This window comes from Thunnus albacares, chromosome 15 (assembly GCF_914725855.1).
Source record: "Thunnus albacares chromosome 15, fThuAlb1.1, whole genome shotgun sequence".
NCBI lineage: Eukaryota > Metazoa > Chordata > Actinopteri > Scombriformes > Scombridae > Thunnus > Thunnus albacares.
The window spans coordinates 9147182-9162548 of record NC_058120.1 but is presented as its reverse complement, the minus strand read 5'-3'; the positions used below and the strand labels follow the sequence as shown (position 1 = coordinate 9162548).

At 38.6% G+C, this 15367-nt stretch overlaps 1 protein-coding gene across 3 annotated transcripts; it reads right to left on the bottom strand.

Moving 5' to 3' along the window:
- Positions 1-5128: 5128 nt before the first annotated feature.
- On the bottom strand, positions 5129-14880 carry gjb9a (gap junction protein beta 9a). Of its 3 annotated transcripts, none has more exons than XM_044375115.1 (5): positions 14793-14880; positions 11103-11141; positions 7291-7503; positions 6391-6692; positions 5129-6238 (listed from the first exon to the last, which is right to left on the bottom strand). In XM_044375115.1, exons 3-5 carry the CDS (start codon positions 7459-7461, stop codon positions 5896-5898), a joined length of 816 nt encoding a protein of 271 aa, XP_044231050.1. In that variant the 5' UTR covers positions 7462-7503; positions 11103-11141; positions 14793-14880; the 3' UTR covers positions 5129-5895. The 3 variants fall into 3 exon arrangements, with proteins under 3 accessions (XP_044231050.1, XP_044231049.1, XP_044231052.1); XM_044375114.1 differs by lacking the exon at positions 14793-14880 and adding an exon at positions 11432-11692; XM_044375117.1 differs by lacking the exons at positions 11103-11141; positions 14793-14880 and adding an exon at positions 9209-9246 and having other exon boundaries at positions 7291-7486.
- Between the last annotated feature and the right edge of the window lie 487 nt (positions 14881-15367).

The following is a 15367-nucleotide window of genomic DNA, read 5'->3' as shown; positions in this document are numbered from 1 at the left end:
ATAGTAGTTTTCCAGCTGTCCAGCTGTGTTGTTGTCTCCACTCTCATAGTAATATAATAATGGAGTTCGGTCTTATGAATATTTGTAGTAAAGGAGCAACACCTCGCTGAAAGTGTCACAAAAACACAGTTCTTAAATCTTATTTTTCACAGGAATTCTGTTTTCTGAATTTACAGTCCAGGTGTATTATCATGCCAAACCATTGAGTTAGGTTCAGAAACTCTCTTGTACATAATTATTGCCTGATGAAAAGCCGATTTTGAGAGCAAAAGTAAATGATACGAAACATTCGTATAATGACTTATTTTCCTCTGAGAAAAGCTCAGTTTTAGCTTCGTGTCTTGGTTTCAGACTGATGTGTTGCTATGGTTACCACTTAGCGCATTTATGAATGGCTGTAGTAACTCTTCCTCTGTGTGGTGTCAGTGTGTTACTCACGTCCACACTCATATGTTCAATTGGACACCAGATTTTGGTCACAGTAGGAATAAGATACTGTTAAATAACTCCTGTGAGGTTCATGTAGTCTACTGAGCTGAAAAATGAATAAAGTGCATCATGTGGAATCGACTGACTTTAAAGTCAGATTCTGCTTCTTCTCGTTAGCAACAGCTTAACATCACTGCACTTCACATTTAAACATTTCTTATCTTGTTTACGAGTCTCTAACCTTCTTCTTTGTTTCTGTTGTTCATTTTCAGAAATGGATTATAATCCCACATTTGTGTACACACCCAGGTCCACCCAGCTCCAGCTGCACACCAGCCCTGCAGCTGCTCGGGTGGCCTGGCAGAACCGGCAGGATGCCAGTCAACCCCATCCCATAAAGTCTGCACCAAGGGCCAAGGCTGATGTGTGGGGGCGGGTCACAGCACTGAGGGGGGAACCTGGCTGACCAGCGTCACATCGCTCCAGCCACCCCCTCCGTATCATCCTTCACCGTCCAGAGGACCACACCAGCCCATCCTCATTCCAGCCAGTCACTGTTTAATCCTAGGATGAGAGGGGCCATTTTCCTGTCAGGTATATGTCCGGTCTTCCTCTTCACTCACATTTACACTGTATTGTCTGAGTCCTTAGCAGCAGTTATTTTACTGTTGGGTAATGGTGTCTCCGGGTTCCTTTGATGAGGACAACAAGCTGCTGGTGGAAGCTGCTGCTGCTGCTGCTGCTGAACTGGCTGCTTCAGGTGAGTATCTGTGTTTCAATGAGCTGTGAATGAGGACAAAGTCATGTATTCTTTTACTTTAATGTAGTCAGTACAAGGAGAGGTCATAGGCAGTACATCACGTGAGCTGTGTTTCCACGTTGGCTCAGCTTTTAATTCATAAAATTGGATGCAATACTATCTAATGAGTATAATGTTTATATACATATTAAACTTTTATATGTTTCTTTGTTCTATTTTCAGTCAGCAGTGTTACTTTTCTTCTATCTACATGTGTATTATATGGAATTGAACATTGTACATATTTACTAAGAGCTTTTACTATTCTCCATTCATTACTACATCATTTACTAAGACCCCACACTGTTCTGTAGTTATTTTGTCTGCAGTTAAACTGCCTTACAACTGCTGAAACCCTTTTCTATCCTTACTTGAACTGCCAACTTTCTGCTCTGCACCAGATACACAGGAGCAGAACCCTCCTTTCCTCTCTTCCTGTCTCCCCCCTTCACAGAGACGAATAGACGGTATCCTGACTTCATCATGAGGCAGATTCTATGAGCCATGTCAAAATAGTAAAAATTGTTTTGGTTTGACTTCTAGTAAGCTACGGAATCTAATTTATGCAAGTAAACAACTGGCACACAGGCCCTTGAATAGCAAGTGAAGACAGCATGCTGTGTATGTGGCACCCAAAATGTTAAGGTTTGGACTCCTGCACCATCCTGTGAGACAAGCTGGTGATACAGGCGTGCTTCTCCACCTTGCAGATGTGCACAGATAAAAGGTGTTGCTTACCTTGATGACATGTTTGAAGTGAAAGTGCGTGCCTGTTGCTTGCACCTCTTCACCCAACCAGTTCACCTCGACCGCCTCTTGTTTTACCATTCCTCCCTCGCAATGCTTAAAACTTATTAACAGGCTGGGAAAAAGACAGATAGGATTTTTAAAGAGGGAGCATTCATGCAGTCATTTAGTTTTATTTTATTGTGGCATTGTTTATATATACTTGTAAAACTAAACATTAAATGGGTAGATATATAGATAGATAGCATTTGGTTTGTTTAACTTGGATAATGCTGCCATCTAGTGGTCACACAACAAAACACAATGAAAATATTTTCTGTGCAGATTTTGAACATGAACAGCTCTCATAAGTCCTCACTGAATGTTTGTATTACAATGCTGCCTTAAATCAACAAATTCAAATGCATTCATTTGCACAATAGGTCTTTTTCACAGAAGACATGTTGACACATCACAGTCGGAAAAGCATAGGTATAAATAATATAATTAATGATGGCTGAATTTCATTTAGTTGCTTGAGTTGTTCATGCTGGCTCACTGTCAGAGCTTACAGGGGCACTTGAGCAGAACATCGTTACTGGCATTGTTATTAGTAACACTTGCGCTTTTTACTATGGCAAGTCAAAATGTGCTGTGAAAAAGGGCTATGAGGCATTTATGAACAACTAAACACCAAAGTTTGCATTTAATATTAAATACAACTTAAATTTGATAAATCACATTTGCTGCTAAATGGACTTGTGAGTTTATCACTGATATTATAAGCAGCATCACACTGTATATATATATATATATGAACCCCAAATACCTGTAGGGAAAAAGTAATATTTTTTTTCTGTAAACAAAGATGGTCTTGACACACAGGGTATGATCAGCATTTTTACTTTACAAGCATTTAAATATAGTACTATAGCCTGTATCAGCCTGTCTTAAAGTTACTACAAGGAACTCTGAACTGGTTATGAAACAGTCTCAAGATGCCTGTATATGACCTACATAAGCAAACAAGACCATCAACGAGAATATTGACTTCGATCAGGCGGTAAGGAGTGAGTGGTCGAGTATGATGGCAAAAATGGCATCGGAGCAGGAATAGGAGAACGAAATTGAAATTAAGGACACAATTCTGTGACCATTCTTGTCACAGAATGGTAGTGGTGACAAGAACGGATGGCATTTTCAAGAATCCACATGAGGTTTGAAAGTTTGTTGAAGGAAAACTTGTAGCTGTTAAGTCAGTCAGGATAACTAGAAGTGAGATGGTCATAATTGATTGTATATGTAAGCGTCAGCGATTGAAAGCCCTGAACATTAATACATATAAAGATCATAGCTGCGTGGAATGTTTCTGACTTGGACCAGAAGCAAAGAAGGAAGGAGTAATAAGTGGCGTGCCACTGTCAATAGACGCTGAGTCGTTTGAGTAGGTTTAAAATGTGTTTGAAGCAAGAAGAATGAAAAGATTCAGAAAAGGTAAAAAAGAAGACAGCAAGTCAATATGTTTGACCTTTAAAGGAGAAGTACCAGAAAGAGAGTGCCTGGATTATGTGTACTACAAGGTGAGGCCATATGAGAGGGCTCCTCTCAGATGTTTTTGCTGTCAGGAATATGGACAAGTGGGAAGGACAACTGCAAAATGAAGGACTGTAAAGAACAAGCAAAGTGCCTGCACAGTGAGGGGAAGCAATATGCAGGGTCAGCACAGTGTCCAAAAAGGATTAAAGAAGTAAAAGTGAGTAAGATCAGAACAGAAATGGGCCAAAGCTGTTAAGAGAATGGAAAGAAACAACAAGATGGTGGCAGTACAAAAGGAACCAGAGCAGAAAAGTTATGGAGCTGAACAACATATCTGCTTATTGGCATTCATTGCCAGTTGTGCTATTGAAATACATGGGAATCAGAAAGGATGAAGATGGTGTTGGACGCTGCCAGGAGATTCTTGAATGATGTGGTCATTTCTGGAGAGGAGCTGGATTTAACACTGAGGGAGGGAGGCATTTGGGGTTATAGAATGGACACTGCGATTAGGAGCACTTTGGGTGAACGCTGTAAATAGTTTACACTGTGGAACTGATAAAATTCAGTAGTGAGCGGTAATGCATCTGAAAGGTGTTTGCTAACTGCCAATAAACAACAAAAGAAGCAGAAGGAAGAAAATTGGCTATTTCTGTAGTTCTTCTAAATGCCTGCGGCTGGCTTGGAAATCAGGCTAAATGATTTAGGGCACGTAGACTAGAAGCGCTTATGTTTACATTACATTTAGCATGAGGGAGTACAAAGATGTTACAAGGACAGGGGGGACAACAGTTCTACCTGTCTCATAACGTTAGAAGTAAAGTTAGACTTTTTGTCAGCTTCCAGACTCGTTTTAAAAAAGACAAGAGAAAGAGAGAGAACGTGTGTGAGAGAGCAGTGGTGGTCAAGCGAGCTAGAGAGTGAATGAAGAGACTGAACGGCAGTGTAGCAAGAAAAAAGCAGTGAATCTGAGAAATAAAATGTTATTTTCTCATTGTTTCACGGTGGTTATATTCTACAGCACAGATAAACACACCTACACCTCCGCACAACCCAGCGGGAAGGTGCTACATCGCTGGATTTGGTTGAATGCAGCCTTACATGTAACCTAGGTGTATGAATGGTACTAAAAAAAAGTTTACTTTGCTTCACCATTGTCATATTACAATTATTATTTTTACATAGCCACAGATACATTATGCAAATGCTGTGTTTAAAAAATAAAAATAGTATTACAAATAAGTAGTGTCTTTCTTTCACTCTCTTCCAAAACAATTGCACCACTATCCAAGATCTTTATGACATGAGGCAGTGGTGCTCATGGGAAATGCAGTCTTCATTCTGTGAAAACACTGCTGCTTTTGTTTACAGGGACTACTAAAATCAACACAAAATGAAAGCTCCTTGTAGTTCCTTTAACTTTAAAGAAACTATTGGACCACATTATGAGACTCCAGTTGACTGTAGTCAAAAGCAGAAGTAGTCTGCTCTGCATGTTGAGATTTAACCTAAAATAAAAATAGAAATTGTAGTGTAACATCAACCTGTTAGCTTTGGTCAAACCCAGCCTGTAAGACAAAAAGTTCAGTTCACCCTCTCCACTCACAACAACAAATGATGAAAATGCAGTGCAATAAATCACACATTTTGAATTCTGATACCCTTTAATGAGACAAGCTGAGGAATCACCTTCTTCTCAGATATAGCAGATATAAGCCTCACTATATCCATTCTTCTCTGCTGCGCTTCGTTGGAACTCTAATCAAGTCCATCTCTTACCCGGTAGAATTTGCTGAGCAAATACCCCTGAAAATGTCCAAATCCATATGTAGTCAATTTTTAATGGAGCAAGGAGTTAAATCGATACTTCCATCAGTCTGTGAGGCAGATTCCATCAGTTCATTAGATTCCTGGTGGTGTTTTGGTGTCTTTAGTAGAAGAAGTGTGAATGCACAGAGTACCAGAAACAACCCTTTTCTCTGTCAGATAATTAGCAAAGCAGTTAACAGTGTTAAAGATACTATTTGCTGTTACGTACAAAACTTACACCAAGGTGTCACATTTAATTAGAAGAAAAATTGATATTGATGTATAAATAGTTTAATAAACACAACATAAGATTCCATTCGTGCTATCCAGGATGTTTATCCTGGTACAGACAGCCATAAGATGATCACATCTGTGGTCCAAACATCCAAACATAATAATACTAGTAGTCATCTTCTTTAACGTACAATATCCTACAGTGTACAACCAGACTTTGTTGGTGATACTTCCAACAGAGACTCATGAATGTTTCATGCTTAGCTGTTACACAGAATCAGTCATCATCATCATTACTTTGCTGTTTCATGTGTCTTTTGGTGCAACAGTTAGTTGGGTTAACAAAAACCCATGTCTTGGTGCTACAGCGTTGTACTTGCACCAGCTTCTTTGGCCTTCTCCCTCCTGTTTAAACTCAGCTGGCTCTCTGCCAACGTTGGATCAGTCCTCCGGTACTGGGACCTGGGTGGGGCGATGTTATTGAGTTCATGCTGCTCAGCAAACAGGACCCTCTGGTTATCATATCTGACCTTTAACACTTTGGCGATGCGCTTGCCGATGAGATATATCATCTCACAAATACACATAAAAATGCACAACGTGCTGGATACAACCATGAACAGCATGAAGATCTTTTTCTCTGTTGGACGACTAATGAAGCAATCAACGGTGTTGGGGCATGGGGCCAGTGAACACTTAGATAACCTAAAAGAAAAGAGTAGACAATATTAAAGCTAAAATTCATAGAATGGGTGGTAGTTAGGGTGCTTTTCCTCAATTTTCATGTTTTTCTGTAATGCTAAAGAAGATTAAAACACCATATTTTCACTTGAAAAGTAGTAAGTAACCAGCATTACCTTGGCAGATCATATCCGTGGTATATCCGATACAGAATATAGAGAAATGATATGTCGAATCCAGCTTTGAAGACCAAACTAAGCAGATAAGTCCACCACAGCCCCCCTCTCTTCTTGCCAGGGTTGGCATACAGGTGAGAGCCTTGGTGTTGCTCCACATATTTCCTGTCCTTCCCTTCGCGGTATTTAACGTGAGCCATCACCATCAGAGACGGGCAGGTGACGAAGATCAGCTGCAGTGCCCACAGGCGGATATGGGAGATGGGGAAGATGTGGTCGTAGCAGACATTGGTACAGCCAGGCTGGAAACAAAGTTAATACATATATTTTCTATAATGGCAGCAATGTGTCAGGTGGATTAAATGGGTGGATAGCAGAGGTTGCATTCATGACAGAGATACAAAAAAACAAAAAGAGGCAACACAATATCTGATGCTATCTGTTGTGAGATGATAAATACAAAACAATAGTGCCACTTTGCTGTCACAGGATTGTGATTAAGATCTTAATGCCTCTATATGCCGTGAAAAGAATAAAATATCTGAACCTGCAGCATTTTCTAGGGGATTGTTTAATTAACATAAATCTTAAAAAAGCAGGTACATTCAATAGCAGAAGTCCCAAAAAATTAAATATTTTATCCAGTTTTTAATGGATTTCGCTTTTGATGAAGATTGCCATTTAGTTCATTTATGTTTAAGACTACTAAGAAGTCAGGTCAGTCCTTTAGTAAGGCTACCTGCACTAAATACCTGACCTTTAACCTCAACCAGATGACAGAAAGAGCAGTTGCATGTTCAACGGGCTGCATCTAAATTTTCATGTCATCAGTTTATCCAGTGAACTCAATCAAACTTGAAAGCGCAGTGTCAGCATAGGTAGATATCCCCTCTATCTTACCTGTTTGGTATTACACACAAAGTCTTTGTTCTCGTCACCCCAGACCCTCTGCGCTGCCACCACAAACACCAGCACACGGAACACGAACACCATGGACAGCCAGATCCTCCCGAATGCGGTGGAGTATTTATTGACTCCACTCAACAGACTCTCTAGCCCCGACCAGTTCATCCCTGCTGCCGCACCGGCCTGGGTGATAGACCCAAGTTCACCCTGTCGGAGAGCACGAGAAAGAAAGAAGAGTTATGTTTCTACATCTTTATGAGGAGATAAAAACAGATCATAGCAGAATTACTAGTGTGAATCTCGTTAGATATTGCCTCCAAATGGTCAAATATGGTTAAGGCTTTGCCACACCTGCTGATTTAACATTAGCACTCATTTCAGACATACCAGCTGCACCCTGAGCTTTGCTTGCGTGGACTTGCATGAAGTCATTCTTACCAACTACAAAGCTAATCTCCCAGGAAACGCAGTTCACATTCACAAACATAGTTTCTCCTGTCATCTGTCTGTAGGTTTTTGTCGAGTGTCCTGTTGCAACACAGCAAATTGAATTGAAAGCCCGCTGACTTTGTTTAATGCATCATATGTTGCTATTCAGACTTATTAATATTATCTGACTCCACGCTAATGAAAGTCCATGCTTCAGTAGCCTCAATAAGATGTGCACAGGCCAGAAAAGATAAAGTCATTTTATGCTCAGGGTGGGAAATTAATTTCTTTGTCTGTTGACTGTAGTGGATATAAAATGAAATATAGTGGATATAAAATTCCATCTATTTTTTAGTTTGTCTGTGACTTGTATGGATATATAAAAATGGACAAAATAATATATAGAGCTTCTATCACATGTAATAGCTTACTCATATCTCTAGAATTTAGTTTGACCACCACGCATTTGTGAGCTTATCCTGTGTCCATCACTTTTGAAAGGGTTGGTTCACCCAAATAACAAAAAAAAAAAAGACCTTTTCTGACTTATCTCTGTGGTATCTGACTATGCCTCTACCACTTCCTAAAACAGAGACCCATAAACACATTGTAACCTGATACATGAGGAAGTATTCTACTTCTCACCCACTTATACTGGGCAGCTTGACATTTCCTGTTAAACGTGTTTTGGTTATGTGGAATAGATAAGTATATTGACGCAATTCTTTGGTAAAAAAGGCTGCTGAGATTGTTCAGTTAGAATAGTGGAACTTTAATAAAGGTGTGTATTAAACTGTTACAAAGCAAATTTACCAGTGTTGTCCCACTGTTATAAAACGTAAAATTAATTGTGAAAGTGGCAAATTTTCATCCAGAAATGAATTCAGTAATGGTTGATCAATTTCTTTTACATGTAAGTGCTTCTGTAATTGGCATTGTATTGGTATCACATGACAAGTGCAGAAGCTTTTGTTGTAGCTGGCCGTCGTCATGTTTACATTTATTTACCTGGAGATAAGGTTTGCAATAATTGTAATGACGTTTCACTTCTGCTTATATAAGGTCAGTTCCACTTTAATTCCACCATAAACAAAGATACTTGTTTGAAGCTGAACCTGCTACCTGCAGTCTTTATTTATCACTTCTATTGACTGTCCACTCAGCTGCTTCGTGTGCGTTCACAGCAAGTATCACTTCTGTTTTTGCTTGACTGCAGCTGCTGAATGAACACAATGGAAGTCTGTGAAGGTAATGAGGTCCATGAATGAAAAAGCTAAATGCAATCAGTTCTTAACTTTAATCATAAACTCCCTGTCACATTATGTTACCTAGATACTGGGTTGTGTGTGTGTTTAACAAATGCAAACAGAATCTAATGTACGCAATAAGTGCACAGTGTTGTATTGAACTATCAAGTGTTTCCATATGTACAGGTTGGTATTGTACAGCTAGAAAATATTCTGTCTGTTTCTGTATCGTAAGTTTAATTTCTTTGGAGGTTGACATAAATCTCTTATACAGTAGAAGTATAATTAGTATTAAACTGATGGAGCTTATGAGAGAGAAGAGAAAAAGAAACCAAAAGAGTAAAAAAAAAGATTTATGCTTTTCTGAATCCCTGCATTCTTTTTTTACTCAGAATGATCATACATAAAATCATGAACTACCCCGCTGGTTCTTATTTTCCCACTACATTACTGGTGACAAGGAAAAGTAAAATCCATATGGGATCTATAACAGCATCCTTAGGCCTGCGTGGTTTCTGGCACAGTTGAGGATCACTGACTGTTTAGAAAAGAGTAAAATATTTAGATTTCAGGAAACAGGAGTGACTCAGTGCTGAAGAGTATTCTGTATTAACACTTAAAAATCTGGATTAACTCCACAGCCACTTTTCATCGTTTTACTGGCTAAATAGGGTTTTAGCAGCACCAGCAAGGCTTCTGACCAGATGCTTTGACTCACATAACCTTTCAGATTCTACATTAATATATGTGTTTTTTTTAACTTTCATCAGGCAGCAAGTGTTACAAAATATCAAACTTTCAGCTGAAAATGACCTGTGTTGAATATGCGGAACATTACTATGAAATAAACTTCTTTACTTTACATCAGTGGCAGCGTAGGAACGTTTTACTTTCGAGTGGGTTACACTCCACAACATTCCTGTCTGAGTGCTGAATCTACAGGCATTGTTCTTATTGTTGTTTTATACTTGCTGCTCAATATCTTGCCATGCTGGAAGTTCATGTTTTTAGTCAATAGTAAAAGTTACTCCCATTATTACTGTATCGCAGGTTTTTACATGACACATTATCAGTTTTGTCACTTGTTTCATTCATCCTGCCACATTTATACATTTTTACTATGGACATAACCAAAGAAATGAGAGGAAAATAGAAGGTAGAAGGGGGGGGGGGGGGGGGGGGTACCTGCAGTACTCTGTTAATTTGACTGTTTCACTCCATCTATTTCCATGACCCATTTACTCCAGTTTCTTCAAAATTTCTAATGGGATGGTACCTAATACAGTAATGGACAGTTGGAACGGCTTCTTTAAATAAAAAATGTTTGTGACTTTTTTCCTGAACTGCCCCCCAAAACTTTTTCAACACTGGGCAGAGGTAAAAGTTGTGTGCACCAGCTTTCTGTTCCACATATTCAGCACTTCCTGATAATCTGTATTTTCATATGATTCTTGGTGTTACGAGAAGCCTCGTGTTAATTTTAATTTTCCAGGCGAATCTTTCCAATGTTGTCTTGAAAATTCTTTTACATGCTTCTTTCCAGTCGTCTTCCAAAATTGTTATTGCTTCGTTTCCCATTTCTCTCTGGTGTTGTCAACACCTACCTTTGTTTCCTGTAGGATTTTATACGGTTTTGAGATTTTATGTTTTCACTCTTTCGATTTTTGTTTAGAAATTACAGTAACTCATACCTTCTCTGACACTGTTCTTCTCTCTGCTGTTTCATGAGATAGCTCCTTATTCGTAAATATTTAAAGAAATTATTTTTACCTATATCAAATTTAGTCGCTAATGTTTCAAAAGAGTTAATTATATTATTTGTAATCATCTGTGAATACACTTGTAATCTCTTTCCTGCCCATTCTTCTTGTAATTTATCCTTTTTAAAAAAAAAAAAAGTTACTGTCATTGTGTCTTTTTAGATGGAGTTAACCTGGTTTTCCTGTTTATTGGCATAAATAACAAGTAGTATCCACCTTGTTTTAGGAGTAAATAAGGAAAAATACATTACTGTAACTTTCTGCTGTGAGCATGTTTAACATTTAAACACACCACAGGCTACGGTCTTTTGTTTACTGTTGAGTCAGAACTACAGTGAAATTCATGACAAACTAAGTAAAAGAATCTTACCTTGTACTGAAAGCTTGGTCAACACCAAAACCCCAATATCTGAAAACCAGCAGGAGAAGATCAATCAGTCGAGTTAAATGTTGTGAAATTTTGTATTAACTATTTAGCTCCTTTCTCTCTGTCTCTTTCTCTTTGTGCCTGCCTCTCCTTCTCTCCTCAGAAAGTTACCAAACCAGATTCAGCAGTCACTACGTCATCACATGCACACACACATATACACACACATCTACGTGCCCTGTCTTGTCAGTTTGCGAGATACTGGGAGAGTCCACTCCCTACAAGCCATGTAACCTAACACCTTATGAATAGGTAAAGAAGCAGACACATACCCTGTACTGCACCGGGAAATGAAACATCCATCCATGCCAGCTGATGTGTGTGTGTGTGTTTGTGTGTCTAGGAGAGAGAGGGAGAGAGAGAGAGAGAGAGAGAGAGAGAGAGAGAGAGAGAGAGAGAGAGCGAGCGAGCGAGCCACACCCTCTCAAGTTGTTACACAGGTCCAAGAGGCCTGGCTGTAAGGAGTAAGACAAGTAAGGTTTTTACAGTGAGAATTGTGCTTTAAAATGAAATAAAAAAGAAATTAAATAAACTTTAAATAAATTAATATTGAATAGTTTTAGTGGGTTGTAGCAGCAGTTTATTTGAAAAAAAACAACTGAAAAAATAACAAAAATTCAATAATAAGTATTAAGTTACAACTTGTGCAAAATGAGGTAAGGTGAACATAAGACGAAATGAATGAAAACTTATGATAGGCTGTGAATTTATAATATATAATAATATATAAACGATAAACATAAATGATATCTAACAAATAAGAACACCTGAAAATATGAAGAGTACATTTACAACACATGCAAGCTTCTGTTTGATTGCTTTTGTATTGTTTCGCTTGTTTCTGTACGTTTAGGTTAAAGAACTTGTGATTTCAGCAGGTCAGTTGTCAGAGGTCAAATTTTGAATCACACAGGATGCTTTACTGGACGAAGCACAACTTGTGCTTCTAACAATTCAAAACTTCAATTTATTGCAAATTTTTACATTATTCTTGGCAAATAATTCTTCATTCCTAAAATGAGATAAAAAAAAATTTAAAAAAAGAATCTTGAGATTTATTCTTAGGGATGTGAACACTGATCGTCCCTCTAAAAAGTTTTGAAAACAAAAAAAAACTATAAAATGCATGAGATATTTGTCTGGCAAGGATTTTAACTATATATAAATATTACAGGATAGTCAATTAAAATCCTCTTAAACGGCAATAGAAATAGATTTCTGTGGCCCTTTTTGTTTTTTTCTTTGTTGCTCTCTATAAATGATTTTTATTTATTGTGTTTAGTTTCTTTCACTCTTACATAAAGTCTCATCATACTTACTATTACATACTTACTACTCACTCATACTTACCTGTTGCAATAAACAGAAAGAAAACTACTTCATACACTGCTGTGAGAAACATGAACCACATCCGTTAAGATGTAAATATAGGGAGGTTGGCCGCACACCTCATTCCCAGACATTCAGACAGAAAACACATCACCATGTTTCTTGTATGATTTTAATAGCTCCAAAAAAGTGGTTGTTTCAAAATGAAAGTAACTTTTCCAAACATGTATGAAATATTCACTTTATCACTCAGTGCAGCCTGGTGGATTTACTTTGCCGTCTGCAAAACAGTAGATGGCAGCAATTACCATCGTCCTGACAGTTGAACTGCTGCCGCTTAGACTTACATCATACAAGATAATGAATAAATATGTCTGAAAAGGTTGGGATTGTCAGTGATGCTTGATAAAAGACATTTGGAGGGCAAAACGTCAACACAGGATGCTCAAGAGTGATGTGTTGAAATGTGAAGCTAAGGTGGAAGTGACTTAAATCTGCATTCTTTCTAATGGCCCACAGGGGGCGACTCCACTGGCTTCAAAAAGGAAGACAGCTACATGCCTGAATACACACCAACCCCCTCACTCAGTCACCTTGTCAAAGCAACATACATGACAGGCATGCGTTGTAACATACATGATAGAGCAGCATGATTTCTATCAGAGACCGTCCGTTCAATACCGGAAATGTCTTCAAAGTAAAAGGTTCAGTGCAAAGAATCTTTTAATCGCTTGTATTTTGAAAACCGCTCGGCGGAAGCTGTAGCGTTTATTGTGGCTAACTCGACACCTCTGTTCAACATGTCTCCTTTTCAGCTCTGCCATTAGAAGCTACTGGATTTTTTGTATACTACTGCGTTTTGTAAGTAGTTATTTTAGTCGTACATGTTTAACATCGATGTAGTAACTGTTACTAATGTGTAACTGACGCTATGTGGGCTGACGACGCTGCTATCCTCACTGTCATTCGGCTGAAAACTGGTGACTGCCTAAAGCCTGGAAGTGTTAGCTTGCCATTTATCCACGGTTGTTGACCTGGTTTTTCGTGACCTGGCTGACGGAGCCTCTAATGACTTAAGGCGCCGTTTATTAGTCTAGTGAGATTTTCGATCTTACACTGGGTATGCCATAGTATGTGTTGTATTCAACCTGAAAATTAGCAACGAGTAACGTCGAGTTAGCTGACAGTTGGGCATTTAAACGTCAGAACACCGTCTAACTAACTTACGTTAAGAGCGTAGCGAGATGTTTCTGAACGTACAGGCATCAAATGATTAGTTAACCTATTAACGTTAATCATCTAACCTACGTACCGCCGTAGCTTATTACGGTCGGCAATTAACGTCATAGATATAAAACGAGATAACCTGTTATCTCTGATTCAGTTTAGCAAGCAGGACACCGCTTTGAAATGTGCCGTTATTTTAGTGTAGACATACGCAGAATAACTGATTTAACTTACTGATATTTATGGGTAGCATAGGTCATTTTAGTGACACTAGTTACCTGATATTTAACGGGAATATTTAAGGTAAAATGCTATCATGAAATGTTTTTACACACAGGTAGCTCAAGTGTTAACACAGGATGCTATTAACGTTGTGTAGCTGAGCAGTATTAACATGTCTTCAGCAGGTTAGCAGCAAGCTAGCGGGCCGTTGTCAGCCAGGACCCAGAAAAGCAGCATCATCATCAATGGTGTGTCTACATCCCGGAGCCGTCACATTTTCCTGTGTCCGCTCAATGAACCATCTCCTCAGCTCACATCACAGTGAGTATTTTTACACAGTAACATCTCTTAATACAGTTTAAATCATCCGCAGCCACACGCCATTGCACTCGTTACTCTTGTCTCTCTCTCACTCTCTCTCTCTCTCTCTATCTGTCTCTCTCAGGCTGCACATGTATGGCGTTTGCGAGGCTTGGAGGGGAGTTTTGCCAAGCCCAGCACCTGCTGCTTATTGTGGACAAGTGAACAGGAGACACCAGCTAGGCGCAAACACTGCCATTCACACACACAGGTGCGTAGCATTAAGCAAATGATGTCTTTACAGAGGGATATTATGAGGATGTTCTGTGTTCACCATGTGTATAAAGGTAAAACGAATTAGCAAGAAGTAATGGGATACGCAGATTCAAAAGCATGTACATAGCATATACAATAAATTAAGATGACTGTTGTTATTTAAAATTGGTTAATAGATAAAACATCTTTACATGTAAAACAGTTTATTCAGTTTTTGTTTTTGTTTTGTTTTTGTTTTTTTTTATTACAATAAAATAAGCAAAATCTGGTATATCTGACCATAAAGGGATGAAGAAACTATTGATTGTCTCTTCTCAGGTCCTTACTGCCATCCTGTTCAACCCATATGAAGACAAGCCAATCTTCAGTCTGTCACCTGTCCTGGGGAGTAGGGGAGGATTTGGTTTTATCCCAGGAGTCTCTGCTTCCTCTCTGCTCTTCCCCTTTCCTGCTTCTCCTTTCTTCTTCTACTCTGACTTGCACAAGTCTTCTCTGAATGGGCTAACAGATTTGAAAGAAAAGAAGTACAGATATTTTTTTTCTGTCTTCATTTTTTTTCCTTCTTCAGGACTTTGGGTGTATTCTTTCCAGTCTCCTTGACCCCCAATCTGCTACATTTTCGTTGTTTTTTTAACCAAGCCAATTTTAGTTTTTTCTTAATTGCCAAGAAAAGATTTTTTTCCCCCCAGTTTCTTCCCCAAGGAATTTGTTTTGTCTTTTTTTAGTCAGACTACTTTTGTGTCACCAGAGTAATATACTTTTACATTCTTTGCCCATATATGATACTGATGCATTAGTTAGTAGTTTTCAATTTTATAACCTAACATATTTATCTTTTTGTGAAAACATTTTTT

What these genes read in the sequence shown, in the direction of transcription:
- gjb9a (XM_044375117.1), bottom strand. Translation starts at nt 9,231, where the DNA reads ATGTCAACCTCCAAAGAAATTAA. An exon ending in TTGTGTGTAATACCAAACAG is followed by an intron (nt 6,693 to 7,290) that starts GTAAGATAGAGG and finishes CTTTGTTTCCAG; the next exon opens with CCTGGCTGTACCAATGTCTG. An exon ending in CACGGATATGATCTGCCAAG is followed by an intron (nt 6,239 to 6,390) that starts GTAATGCTGGTT and finishes CTTTTCTTTTAG; the next exon opens with GTTATCTAAGTGTTCACTGG.